Source organism: Nanorana parkeri, unplaced genomic scaffold, assembly GCF_000935625.1.
Source record: "Nanorana parkeri isolate BGI_ZX_2015 unplaced genomic scaffold, ASM93562v1 scaffold10, whole genome shotgun sequence".
Taxonomy (NCBI): domain Eukaryota; kingdom Metazoa; phylum Chordata; class Amphibia; order Anura; family Dicroglossidae; genus Nanorana; species Nanorana parkeri.
Genome location: NW_017306278.1, coordinates 193,654 through 208,338, shown reverse-complemented (window position 1 = coordinate 208,338; position 14,685 = coordinate 193,654). Strand labels below are relative to the sequence as shown.

At 46.6% G+C, this 14,685-nt stretch overlaps 1 protein-coding gene across 1 annotated transcript in view; it reads left to right on the top strand.

Annotated features, from left to right (window-relative positions):
* The window catches only part of NELL1 (neural EGFL like 1), a 326,301-nt gene that overhangs the window by 155,345 nt on the left and 156,271 nt on the right, over window positions 1-14,685 (top strand). The window contains exon 5 of the mRNA XM_018554737.1: window positions 10,917-11,013. Within this exon, the coding sequence (XP_018410239.1) occupies window positions 10,917-11,013 (97 nt within the window). The remainder of the gene's footprint in view (window positions 1-10,916; window positions 11,014-14,685) is intronic.

Here is a 14,685-nt window from a genome sequence, read left to right as displayed (position 1 = left end):
GGAGGGGGGGGGGGTGTTTTTATTTTATTTTTTATTATTGTTTGTTTTTTTTTTTACTTTTTGGGGTGCTTTGGTGAAATATCAGGAGTCTCAACAGACCCCTGGCATTTCCCTTTTGAAATAGAAGGAGATTGAGGACGCAGAGTCCTCTTCCCCAGGTGGGGGAGAGCAGCAGGGATCTGAAGAGAAGATGGAGCCTGTGCAGCTCCTCTTCTCCCTGCCGAGCCGAGGCTGTGATGGTCGCCTGGCACCCCTGTTGCCAATGGTGCCCTGTGCTCTTGATGGCAATAGGGGCGAGGGGGCGCAGCCAGGCCCCTCTCAGCTGCGCCTGAGGCAAGTGCCTCACTCGCCCCATGCTAGCTACAGCCCTGCCTTAGGTAAAAACAAGCATTTAATCTTTGAAGTGTTGGGGGGAGGCCCAATACAGGGGTATTTTTTCTTTTTCCCGGGCTCAGCCTTAAGTACAAATTGAATACTATTCCAGATAACTCTTTTCTTAAACAGTTACAGCAACTAGGTTTTCTTTTCTTTTGGAAAAAAAAATCATATGAACAAAAAGTTGGCCGCTGTTAGCACCCCTAGCAGTGTTATATGGTTTGTCCCAACCATCACTTTTGCTGGGCAGCATGTTAATGTAGAAAGATATAAATTAAAGGCTTGTGCAATAAAAATAAATAAATAATTGAATATTGAATACAGATATCAACCCCATACAGTTATCAGTATGCAGGTATTCCTCACTAAACGACCGAGTTCCGTTCCTACCACAAGGTCGTTAAACGAATTGGTCGTTAAGTGAGGAACTCTATACAGTACTGTGCTGCATTAGTACAGTACGGTATAGCGTTGCCGATGTACAGTACCGAACAGTGTACTGTACATCGGGCAATAAAATACTTACCGGGACCCGCAGTGAAGAATGGAGGTCATCACTGCTGACGCGCAAGGTCGGAGGTCGTTCGGAGGACGGTCGTAAGTGCGAATGGTCGCAAAGCAGGTAAGTCGGTAAGCGAGGATTAGCTGTACAACATCTCTCCCTACATGGGGTCCTTTCACTGTGCCCTGGCACACATTTGGAGCACTGGTGTTTATTGATGGCGAAACCCTTTCTCAGCAGGGAGTTTATCCCGCTGTGATTGGATCAGTTGAAATTAATTGCAGGGGTATTGATCGCTGTTTTAAAACAATTGTCTCCCACGCCCCGTGATCTGCTCTCCCTTCGTCACTAACATTGCAATCAGGAAGATCGGCGATTGCCTGTCCCGGTATAATCTCTTCTATACTGCGCCATCCCGATACGGCCAAAGCCGATTATAGCCGGACGGCTGTAACAAATGCCACTGTTGTACAGATTGAGTTGTGTGATGTCCTTGTATTGCCAAGGAGTTGGGGAACTCAAATCATTTTAATCATTTTTGGGAATTGACTACTGGAAGGATGGGGGCATTACCGGGTCACCCTTTGATCCCATGATAGGGTAAAACCTTTCACCAGAGGATGTGTAGAAGATGTGGCAGTTAATGAGCTCTTCCACCCGGTCAATACTTTCTATTACCTCCTGTGCCTGAACTCCTCTATGCCTTGCTGTGCTCAGACAGCTCAACACAATCGAGACACACAGGGTCACCCATATAACGAAGCAGCCTGAGGCTGTTGCCTCATGCGTTATCTATTTGGATCACATAAGGGGACTGTCCCCTTTCCGGCCAGAGCGTCCCAGGTTGCTAAAAGCTTACTGGGGAGATTTCTAAGGACCATACACATCTCCCCTCACAGCTTTTAGCAACCTGGGATGCTCTGGCTGGCGTCCCACACAGCTATTGCCAACTGGTGACGTCACTGGTTGCCAGGTGCTGGGCGGGATGCTCAGCACTTTATTTTTACTTGTCAGGTTGCGTTAATGAAAATAAAAGTAACAATGATACTTTGTATCTTTCTATCTTCCGTCTGAACAGTCTTCAGACCCCTGGTGACCAACATGTGGCCTGTCAGCTCTCTATATGTAGCCAGTTATGTGCTGAGGTGGGTTCACCACTGTTGGGTACCGAAAGGTTTAAGCAGAAGCAGCGGCAACGCTGCCCCCAAATCCTGCCACCCCGCCCACCCACACTCCCAACGGCAGCAGCTATGCCTGCTAGTCCTGCCCTCTGCAAACTTCTTTCTCACCCCCAGCTTGCAATGCCAGTGTATTATATAGAAAGCTGGTGGTGGGGTGTGCATGCACATGGGAAGGTGGCGTTACTATTGCATCCGTCTATTGGGTCCACTGACATCCATCCTAGGGATTATTACCGTATTTGCCGGCGTATAAAACAACTCGGCGTATAAGACGACCCCCCACTTTTTGTGTTTAAAATATAGGTTTTGGGCTATACTCGTCGTATAAGACGAGTATAGCCCAAAATAATGTTTAAATGCACCCACTAACCTCCATGGCGGTATTCCCAAGTGTGGCTCGGGGTTAATTTCATTCATTAATACAAAGCCTGCCGTGATTGGCTCAGCGCGATATACTGTATGTAGCCGAAGCTACATACATAATATCAAAGTATACCCGGCGTATAAGACGACCCCCGCTTTTCGGGCAATGTTTTGGGGTCTAAAAACCCGTCTTATACGCCGGCAAATATGGTATTGTGCTCACTGACACCAATGCTGGGGGCTATTATTGTGTTCACTGACACCAATCCTGGGGGCTATTATTGTGTTCACTGACACCAATCCAGGGGGTTATTATTGCATCCCCTGACACCAATGCTGGGAGTTATTATGGTCTCAACTGACACCAATGCTGGGGGTTATAATTGTGGTCACTGACTCCAATGATGGGGGTCACTATTGTATCTACTGACACCAATGCTGACGGTCACTATTGCATTCACTGACACTAATACTGGGGGTTACAACTGTCTCCACTGACACCAGTGCTGGGGGTGATTATAGTGGTCACTGACACCAATGATGGGGGTCACTATCGCATTCACTGAGACCAAAGCTGGCGGTTACTATTACTGCCACCAACAATGGGGCTTATTTTACTGCCACCTTCTCTTTAGCCTGGGTTACTGTACAAAATACATCAGGATGGACATTTGAAGGTGTTGAGGTGCATTTCATCCTATGAATGGGCTTCTTAATTTAATGCAATGCACCATTGTACAGCCCCAGAAATGTTCAGGGGCCACATGTGGGGCCCCCTATAATTTTAAAGTTGACCATCACTGTTTCAGACATTTAATATTTTGGTTTCTATACAATCTCTGAGAACATTGCGTTTTTACCTTGCAGTGCTTTCTTTCAAGTGTTATCAATGCCGGCGAATTGCATAGAGTTCTCTTCCGTCCTTTTCTGGGTGTTGGGAAGTTTTCGGTATGTCTTTGCGGTTTTGCTGTACGGAATGATCAACGATCTCATTTTCCATCCCGTCTCTTCAGTGCCTCCTCACTCCCCTCATATCCCCAGAAATAATTTCACATTTGTTATTCCTTGTTATTTGATTTTCAGTTTGGTAAACCTGAGATTGACAGTGTCGGGCGCCGCTTGCGTCTGTAATTAAAGTTTAATATAGGCGGATAAATAAATAAAGCCGTGAGGCAGACCTGACTGGAAGCCTTTGCCGGAGTCGGCCTGGCGCGGATCGCGCCCGTGGCAGATGGCATGCTGGTTGAGAATGAGGTGAGCGAGAGAGATCTGACTCTGTTTTCACCGTCCCGGGTGGCGCGGAAGGCTCTTCGGGAGTCGTCTCCGTCCTTTGTCTGGACGAATTAGAATTCCGGAAACAGAGTTGAGGAATCGCTTATGTTCAGCCTGCCAGGTGCTCGCCAACGAAGCCGACATCCCTGTAGAATTAGAAGGCACCAAATGCCTCATACGGAGCTTTGTAATAAAGTTCAAAATTAGATGAAAACTTAAGAGAGAGAGAGAGCAGAATATCTTTGGGAGGATATTAGTAAATACTTCCCCTCACCAACCTGTCCTTTAAAAGGGAACCTGACACAGTGGCGTCACAAGGGGGGTGCGGCCCGCACCCGAGTGACACCATTGGGAGGGGTGACACCAAAATGACTCACAGTCATTTTGGTGTCACTCTGACCTGACACAAAGCCAAATACCTGTGTAAAAAAACTTTAGACGTTCGCTGCCCTTCCCCGTCTCTCTGGTCAGAGATGGGAACAGCCTTGTGCAGTCCATGTGCAGCAGGGCTCAGACTTGGAGAGTAAGCAGCAGCTCATGGACCCAACCGCCTTATGTACTGACAAGTAGCATGCTGAGGGTAGGACAGAGCTGAGTGAAAGAGAGACAAGCCGTGCTGCTTCTCCTTCAGTGTCCTGCCACAGAGTTGGGGCGGGCCCATGACAGCCTGGGCTCATAGGAAGCTGGTTGAAAGATGCCTGCCATTATTTAACCTGGAATATTGATGACATTTAGAGGGAATCAAGAAGCACAGCTTTGGATTGAATGTGAGGTTTTCTGCAAAAGCTGCTTTATTTTATCTTTAGATGGGCTGCTATTTTTTTATTTTTACATTTTGGCTGCAGTTCTGCTTTAGGTAATGCTGCCTTTGTTGATGCGTACTAACTTTACTGGGGCTCATTTATAAACCTTTTCTCTACCACCGCTAGGTGAAGCCGAGGAGCACAGGAATTTCCTATGGTCCTCGACTTCATCTAGTGATGATAGTGCCGCCGGCGGAGGCAGTGTGATGCTTTGGACAAAGTTCTGCTGGGAAACCTCGGGTCCTGCCATTCATGTGGATGTCACTCTGACACGTACCACCGACCTAAACATTGTTACTGACCAAGCACACCCCTTCATGAAAATGGTATTCCCTGATGGCAGTGGCCTCTTTCAGCAGGATAATGCGCCCTGCCACACTGCAACAATGGTCTAAGAATGGTTTGAGGAACACAACAATGAGTTTGAGGTGATGACTTGGCCTCTGAATTCTCCAGATCTCCATCTAATCGATCATCTGTGGGATGTGCTGGAGAAACAAGTCCGATCCCTGGAGGCCGATCGCCTCACAACTTACAGGACTTGAAGGATCTGCTACTGAGGGCTTGGTGCCAGATACCACAGCACACCCTCAGAGGTCTAGTGAAGTCCATGGCTGGACGGGTCAAGAGAAGGGGGACCTAGTCAATATTAGGGGGGGGGGGCCATCCAGATACCACAGCACACCTTCAGAGGTCTAGTGGAATCAATGCCTTGATGGGTTAGGAAAAGGGGGATCTACTCAATATTAGGGGGGGGGGTCATCCAGATACCACAACACACCTTCAGAGGTCTAGTGGAGTCCATGTCTTGATGGGTTAGGAAAAGGGGGACCTACTCACTGTTAGGAAGATGCTCAGAATATTTTGGCTGATTGGTGTATTTAAATAGCAAAATTGCATATAAAGATAAAATTCATCTAAAACTAATATATTGTTATAAAAACAAACAAAAGTTGTATATTCTGAAAACCAAGTCGGGTCCCCCCCCCCCTTAGTGACAAGGCAGAAGAATATACACATATATAGCTGCGTGTCTGTTACATGACAATCAGTGGTAACGAGTTCATTACTCCTCACGCCTCGGGCGTTCTCCTGCAGGTTCATCTCTCTCAGATTCAGCTCACATCGTGTCATTGTAATGAAGTCCACCAAACCCGACATGTCAGTGTTTTATTACTCTTTCGTGTTTGTGCCTATAGATCGGGAAATGTATTGACTGATACGCGTGGAAATGATAACTTTGCACTTTTCTCGGCTTATGAATTATGATCATGTTGTTTGCGTTGGCAGAAGGTGATTTACATTTTGAAGAGGTTGAGTTTGGCTGAGCAGAGCGGATCCGTCTATCTGTCCGGTATGAAGACGAGTCGCTGAATTCTTTCACATGTCGTTTTTAATTAATAAACTATTTAGCAAATTTGCTTTTTTTTAACCTTTTTTTTTTGCGAGTACGAGTACTGGTACATTTTTGTTTATTGTCATGTGACAGTTTTTCTAAAACAATACAGACTAATGATTTCAGGACAGTGGCGGAGTTCCAGAGCTACGTCCCAGCTGCAACCGCTGCACCCCTGGTAGTTGTCATGAAAATGCCAAGTATCTGCACTGGTACTGGAAAAGTATCTGTGCATCCCTATTAGAAAGCAACATTTACTTTAAAAAAAAATAATTTTATACCTCCAGCCAAAAAATAACAAGTTAAAGGAAAAATTAAGGTGACGCTAAACTCCGGAGTTAAACCTTAAAAATCCATTCAAGCATCTTAACTACGGTATTAACAACAATGTATCTTATTTGTGTATCACTCGGCTGTAGATCCTCCAATCATCTCTGAATTGGTGCTGACACTGTCCTTCCTTCTGTAGAGGGGGGCTATGTCTGGTCCCTGTGTTCCAAGTGGATTTAAAAATCAGCTGAGCCAGGTGGAAATCTGTCAGCTGAACAGTGACTGTATCCTATAAGAAGCAGTTGATGTTCGGCGGTACCATTGCGTAATACAATAGCCGGCGGCGTAGATTTCTGCATGCATGCTGTTAGACAGGGCCTGTCTGAAAACCATAGAGGTTCTGCAATCAAAGACATAAAAGCAATGAGATTTTATTTATTTTGTTTTACGCCTTTTCCTCTGTTTATCACATATATGTAATACACGATGGACCTGTGACTTTATGCAACCTTGTAATATGTCTCATTGCATGCAATCAAAAAACACCCCCATTGCCAACTGCATAAGAGTCACCTTCCAGTGCCTACCGTAAAGTTTATCTAAACCCGAAAGCAACAATGTAATACATAGCTGTCATCAGAAGTAGTGGCTGGATTTGTTATCTTTCCTCAGGCTTTTATTGGTTTATTTTGGCCCAGTGATCCTGCCAGTGACACGCTTCCTGCCCTAGGGGGCAACACTCTCCTACTGTACTATTCTGACTCCGATTGTTGTAATAGCGACTTATCCCTTGCTGAGACCTCTATGCCTGGCCTGTATAAGTAGATATAATCACTGCGGACAATCCTTATCAGATAGCTGAACTCACCAAATACCTTTTCCATCTGCAAAGGTGCTTTATTCTGTACATCAGGTTACAGCAGACGACAGGGTACAGCAGATGAATGAATTAATATTTAAGGCGGTCGAAAAAGATGATAATGTTCAAAGCATGCAATGCAGATCAACATGTGTCCCTGTTACATGCAGATTACATGTGGCCCTGTTACATGCAGCCATGACACAGGAAATGCTACTCTGGAGAAGAAGGGTGGAGGATACGCACAGTGGGAAATACATCATAGATGTGAGGGAAGGGAACACAGAAAAACATGTGCAATACCAAAAAAAAGACCACTAGATGGCAGCACATGAATTAACCATACAATGTCTATGAGAGGATAGTTTAAAGGAGAACTATGAGATGAGTGATTTCCACTCACCTCATAGTTCTAGCCGACCTGTGACAATGAGACTGTCACAGGTCGGCTCAGTAGATCGGGAGGTGAGGGAACATATACCGGCGTTCGCTCACCTCTCGATCCTGTCACGGCTCTCTGCCGTGACAGGGGGAGGGGCTGGATTCCCCTCTCCCCGCTCCGATCTGCCAGCGCTGACTGGCGGAACGGACGGGGGAGGGGGCGGGTACAGCTGGCTCTGCCTCTAGATAGGCAGAGCCAGCTGTCACTCACGCAGCTGGGCGGATCCTGTCATCTATGTCTCCGGCTGCGGCGTCTCAGTATACAGCGAGCTGTAGCCCCCTATATACTGAGCTTAGGGTAACGGGAGGCCGCTAGTTTGTGTCCTCCCGTTACCCTAAGGAGAACTATGGGGAAAAACACTGACCCCATAGTTCTCCTTTAAGGAAATAAACTATATAAATTGTCATCTCACATTACATGTGAATATTGCCTGTGGCTGTAAATACAACTATTGAGGCAGCACATGTACTGTATCTATGGAGGAGCAGCATTGTCACTCTAGGACAGGACTACAGCTGCTGCAGTGGCAGATGTAGATGGCAGGCAGGAAAGCTAGCAGTAAGAGTGGATCCTGTTCATTTTTATGCAGGGGGGCATTATATTGGCTCACACGCCACGGTGACAGGTGAGCTCCGAGCCTCATCATCTCAGATCACTGGCCGCCTTTGAGACCGCAGACCTGTCATTTTCTCCGTCTGTCTGTATCAGATTTCCCTTTCCCCCCAGACGGTAGAGCCTGGAATAGAATATTGGGATGGCAGGGAGCTGGCGTGTCACCGGTGACAAAACTCAGTCACAATCCGCGGACTGAAGACTTGTCAAAATCATTGTATGGGGACGAGAAGAGCTTCAGATCAGAGTTGGGAAATTTGATCTAAAAAAAAAAAAAAAAGGTGAAAAGTGCAGCGAAGCAGAAATGTGACGCGGTTTGTGAATTCTGCGATTTGGCGGTTATTTTTTCATGTCCCGTCGATTTCAGTGCCGAGTTTAATTAACACAAGAGACACTATCCGCATGGATTTTGTGTGTTGTTCTGCAAGTATGTGTTTCTTCAGAGGGATATTGTACTGATAAAATGTATCCAAAGACAACATGTATTTGAAGTCTTGGAGGGTTGTCAGGGTTTTCTATATGTTTTCTGTGTACGGGGAGATTTCCCCTTACTTCCTGTGCTAGAGTCAAAAACTGGAAGTGAGAGAAAATCTCTTCAAAGTGAGAAGTTGTGTCCAGTTGTAACAACCACCCCGGGGGTTGACTGTTCCCAGGACCGCAGCTGCGGTTAAGGATCTCTCCTTAAAGGACGGGTATCAGATTGTAGCTCTCCTCTTTAGCCGAGTATGTTTTTAGGCGAGGAGGGAGCTACTCAACATCATGCCCCGTATTGCAGCACTACTACCCTGTGGGATGTCTGTAGGGTAGTGTGGAACACAGTTCGGCAGTTCAATTGGGTAGTAGTTGTAACAGCTGACAAGATAACAATTAGTAGTTCCTAAGGTATGAGTATTGCATAGCAGACCAATAAGTAACAGCTGACAAGATATTAGTTAGTGGTTCATTAGGTATGAGTTATTGCATAGCAGACCAATAAGTATTAGTTGTAACACAGTAGTTTAACTAGATGCAAGTTATAACAGCTGACAAGATCTTTAACTAGTAGATCAAAGGTATAGGAGTTGAAAGACAGTAATTCAGTTGGCAGGAGTTGTAACAGCTCCCAGGGAAACAATTAGCACTTCAATATAGAGATGAGGTAACACAGCACACAGCATATCAGGCTGCTGGCCAAATAGTTAGGAGCCTCGAGGTTTTAGCAGGTCAATGATTCTGGCCGAAGCCTGGTACTTGCACTTGTGCTGTCTCCCTGGTGAGATGCTTCCGTGGATCCTTGTTTGAGGCAGGAAAGGTTTGCTTTGATCAGCGTCCTGCTTCCAAAATAGTGGGACGCCGATCAAACAGTGGCCCGCGGCTTTATGGCTGCGCAGTGATGCCGCCGGACCCCGTCTGAGAGTGGGCGGCGCCATACGGCGCGCCTGCGCACTAGCGCGAACGGCGCTCGTACCCGGCTGAGACGGAACACGTATGTTACACCAGTGGAGCACTCGGCTCTCCTGGGATCCAGCGCAGAGTCTTCTCTTCGGATTTCAGTCAATCAGCCTTAAAGTGCCAGGCAGTGCATTACTATGTGTTCAACACGTTGCTATGCCTAAGATGAGGCCCCCCCCCCTCGTGCCTAGCCTGCTAAGCACCATTGCTCTCCCCGAGCCTCAGTGTCTTCATGCTTCCTTCACCTAGTCCGTCCAAGTGCATCTTGTGCACCCCCGGTGTTTCCAAATGCACCCTGTGTGCACCTTCATATTTCTAAGTGTGTCTCCAAATGTGCTCCTGTCCACCCTGTGTCTTCAAATATGCCCCTGTGCACCCCTTGTGTCTCCAAGTGCACCCTGTGTCTCCAAATGTGCCCCTGTGCACCCTGTGTCTCCAAATGTGCTCCTGTGCATCCCTTGTGTCTTCAAATGTGTTCCTGTGCACCCCCTGTGTCTCTAAATGTGCCCCTGTGCACCCCTTGTGTCTCCAAGTGCACCCTGTCTCTCCAAATGTGCCCCTGTGCACCCTGTGTCTCCAAATGTGCTCCTGTGCATCGCTTGTGTCTTCAAATGTGCTCCTCTTGTGTCTTCAAATATGCCCCTGTGCACCCCCTGAGTCTCCAAGTGCACCCCCTGTGTCTCCAAATGTGCCCCTGTGCACCCCGTGTCTCTAAATGTGCTCCTGTGCATCCCTTGTGTCGCCAGATGTGCTCCTGTGCACCCCCTGTGTCTCCAAGTGCACCCCCTGTGTCTCCAAATGTGCTCCTGTGCATCCCTTGTGTCTCCAAATGTGCCCCGGTGCACCCTGTGTCTTCAAATATGCCCCTGTGCACCCCTTGTGTCTCCAAGTGCACCCTGTGTTTTCAGATGTGCTCCTGTGCACCCTCTGTGTCTCCACGTGCACCCTGTTCACCACCTGTGTTCCCATGGGTGACCCTGTGCACCAAGTACACTGTGCAGCCCCTGTGTCTCCAAGCATGCCCTGAGTCCCCTTGTATCCCCAAACACACTCTATTTGCCTTCATGGCCCCTGTGCCTCCAGACAGCCTCCTGTTGCTCCACAGTTGTCTGGTCAGGATAGTTGTGTTTTGACTAATGAGCCATAATGACAGTAATTTTATCTTCCTGCGGGGCGGACATTTAACGATATCAGCGCCGGCCCCATATTTCGAGAAATAATGTAACATAATGGTTCAATGAACGGAACATAATATGCACAAGGCATATCGCTCTGCATACACACAGCAGTAAACTGTATAAGAGAGAGAGGCTGCGGAGTCCATCGTGCAGCTTGTTACCCCTTTCAATGTACATGGCAGAGAGTTTTGCTCGTCTTCTGACTCAGAAATTCTGATTTTTACTTTTGCAGAATCTACGAACGTGTAATCGATCCTCCGGAGACCAACCTTTCACCGGGAAGTACGCTGTGGCTGGGGCAACGTAACCGAAAACATGGCTTCTTCAAGGTAAGAAATAAAATGAGATTAAGGCGGGACTCACTGCTGAACTTCTGCTTCATTCGTTACCTCTCCACCTGCAGCCTGCGATTGTACACAGAATGAGCAGCAGAACACTGAGGAGGTCATCCTGGGCCTTTCCCTCCTGTAAACATGTTTTCTGTTTTGAACTAACAGGGCTAAAATGTACAATGTGGTAGAAGTTATTGGCTCCCAGTGCTGACCCGCCCTCTCCCAGTCCTGATGTGCAGGGGACTGTGGGAAGTTAATATAAACACTGATTTGGGTACTTTTATGGCTTATTGAAGTGATTGCTGAATTAAAGGCTGATTTTTGTTTCTTAAAACATCTCAAAAAGGTATCTTTGAAATAGAGATGTACCTGTCCAGAAAATAGTTGATACTTACCTCTGCCATTGCTTGCGCCCCCAAACACAGCTCTGAAATCATCCCGTTGATCGTCCGTGTCTCTTGCAGTGCCCAGCGAGTCCTCCCAGCGGCCTCAATGTCCCTACAGGACGCAGTGAAGGACACAACAGTGATGTATTCTAGTATTCTGACAGTGGTCACCCGTTCTGCCGCCTTCCCTCACATACCTGTGGCCCCTCAATGAGATGCCACCTGGGGCTGCCTCATGGAGACACCCCTGACCCTCTAGAACACACAATGTTTGTAGGCATTAAAAGGAACTGTTACTTTCCTAATTCAGGACAGAGAGACATGTTCTCCCCAATTCCCATTGATCCTTACCTCCAACCTGCTCCCCTTCCTTCTAGAATTCAGTGCTCAGCCCCGAGCAGCCAGTCATCATGTGGGGGAGAGGGGTGGTCATTAATACTGTTTAAGCATCGGCTGGAGGGCGACTCTAATATTCAATCAGTTTGGTTCTCTGCTTTTCTTTCTCAATATCAAAATTGAAAAAGAAACAATTTGCTATGTTATAGAGATCTTCTAGAAACGTTCATTTTGACCAAGTAGTACCCTAAAGGTTACCTTTTTTTCTGGAATTCCTCCTGAAAAATGGCAGAGCTCTTCCTGGTATGGGTGTGTTCCTTGGCTCTCCTATCCTACAGCCTCATAGCTGTATATCTGCACTGTGAGTTCTAAGGCACTGTTGCCTCTGGTTGCTGGTCACCGGAGCTTTGGATTCAGATGTGGTGGTGTCATTATGGTGCTGATCATGGGTCTCCTTGCTGAAGGTGCCAACATGAGAAAGCAAAGCCCTGCCTCTACCAAGATAGTCCCATTCTTTGCCCTCTGGCTGCCTTTTATGGGCACAGCTTTCAGAGTTCAGTTCCCCTGTAAGAGAACCCCCAACATTCCATAGTTCTACCAAGATGGTCCCATTCTTTGCCCTCTGGCTGCCTTTTTTGTGCAGAGCTTTCAGAGTTCAGTTCCCCTTTATAGGAACCCCCAACATTCCGTAGTTCTACAACATGATCTTATGATTAGCCCTCTTGCTGCCTTTTTTAGGTACAGATTTCAGAGTTAATTTCCTCTTAAAGGGAACCCCCAACGTTCCATAGTTCTACAAGATGCCCCTTCATTAGCCCTCTGGCTGCCTTTTTGGGGCACTGCTTTCAGAGTTAATTTCCTCTTTATAGGAACCCCCCAACGTTCTATAGTTCTAACAGGATGGTCCCATCCTTTGCCCTCTGGCTGCCTTTTCTGTTCACAGCTTTCCCCTTTTATAGGAATCCCCAACGTTCCGTATTTCTACAACATGCCCCATCCTCCGCCTTCTTGCTGTCCTTTTTTGGCACAGATTTCAGACTTCAGTACCTCTTTAAGGGAACCCCCAATGTTCCATAGTTCTACCAGGATGGTCCCATCATTTGCCCTCTAGCTGCCTTTTTTTTTGGGCACAGCTTTCATAGTGCATTTCCTCTTTAAGGGAACGCTTAGTCCCCAAGGCAATGTGGCTTATCATTACCACAGGTGACCCTAATACGAACATCCCCCAAGTGTTATTGCCCGTGGCAGGTTTTGCACACAGATGCACATAGTAATTAAACGTCCTTGTGTACCAGAACCTCATCCTCTCATATGAAGGCTTAATTAGTGAACACAAGCCAAGGAAAAAGCTTGGTGACCCGCAGCAAACAATTAATAATCATCCTTACTACATATCAGTCGCTTGTTGGCATAACAACTGTTTTGATTTGCTTATGCCGTTGAAGTGAATCTGCCTCTTTGTGTCTTGGATATCTGTGTGTAGACAATGGAGAACGTTTGCACTCATCACCCTGATCATTCGAAGAACAAGAAAAACAACCAGCAAGGGTTCCTGTGACTTCTTTTTGTCTTCCTGTGGGAAAATTGGGTCATTTTCAGGTTCTTGGTAGAATCCACTTTTGAGATGAATGCATTGAATCAGTTGGGGGGGTTCCTCGGCATTTGAGGTGCGCTCCAAAACATTCATTTCGTGCTCTTTGTTTCCTGCTGGCGAGGAAATGGTCTCTCGTCAGTTTCACAAACATCTAGTTCCCAGGTTCTTCTCCAGTTGTCAATGCGGTGGTGCATTAATTAGCGGTGCTAAGTTGGGGGATGCTCCGGGGCTGCGTTCTATTATCGCATTCTTGGCAACCGACAATTACTAGACAACCTGTATCAGTCTGTGATTGAGAAAATACTAATGGGATTTGCATACATATGAGGGACGGAGATTCTTGAGTTGTGCCGTAGATTTATCCGGCACGTTCTCTCTTATAAGAGGGACCGTTTGAAATGCAGAGAGGGTCACCGGAGAGGACAAGGTGGGCATCGATTGAAGACCTTTAGATACAAAATATCATACCAGTGCTCCCATATGTATGATCAGCAATTGAGATCGGGAGCAAAACTGGTAGTCAAGTTTGTTTTCATGGGGCACTGTAATGATGGAGACATTGCTCTACTCATCCGAACAGCTTCCTTAACTCCATTGGGTGAGGCATGCCCCTGTATTTATAGCCACACTGTAATCTAGTCACCATGGAATGTGTCAAGGCAGATGTTGATTGTCCAAGAATAAGATGGAAGGTCTGACAGTTGGTGAAACCAACTTGTTCCATAGTCTACCATGGTGCCATGACATCTGGGGCATGTGTCAGTTGTTCGAGTTACATAGCTGTAGGACAATTGTTGTGACATCATCGGGGTAGACATGTTTTATCTCGGTGTCTTTTACCATGTCAGTTAGGATTTTGGTTCCAGCAGATTGATCATTGGGGGAGGGGAGACTGGGGAAATGCTTCCTCCAGCAGTATCACTATTAGAACAGACATCCCAGAAACAGGTCTACAAGTCGCAACCGAATTCCTGACCTATAACAATATAATTTTCCCAAAAAGCTCCACCTATTATCTTTAGCAGGTGGATTTGAACTCCAGTCCAATGGCTACGCCTTGGCTGAGATGATGTCATCAATCTGCTGCAGGCAGGAGGAAGCATTTTCTCAGTCTCCCCTCCCCCCAATGATCAATCTGCTGCAAGCAGGAGGAATCATTTCCTCCATCTCCCCTCCCCCTATGATCAATCTGCTGCAAGCAGGAGGAAGCATTTCCTCAGTCCCCCCAGTGATCAGACTGCATGGTTGTATCTTTAGAGCAAATCACAAGATAGAAGGCAAAATGTAAAAAAAAAAAAAGAAATAAAATAATAATAATGTTTTTTTAGTTGGATTTATTTGCAGATATATTAA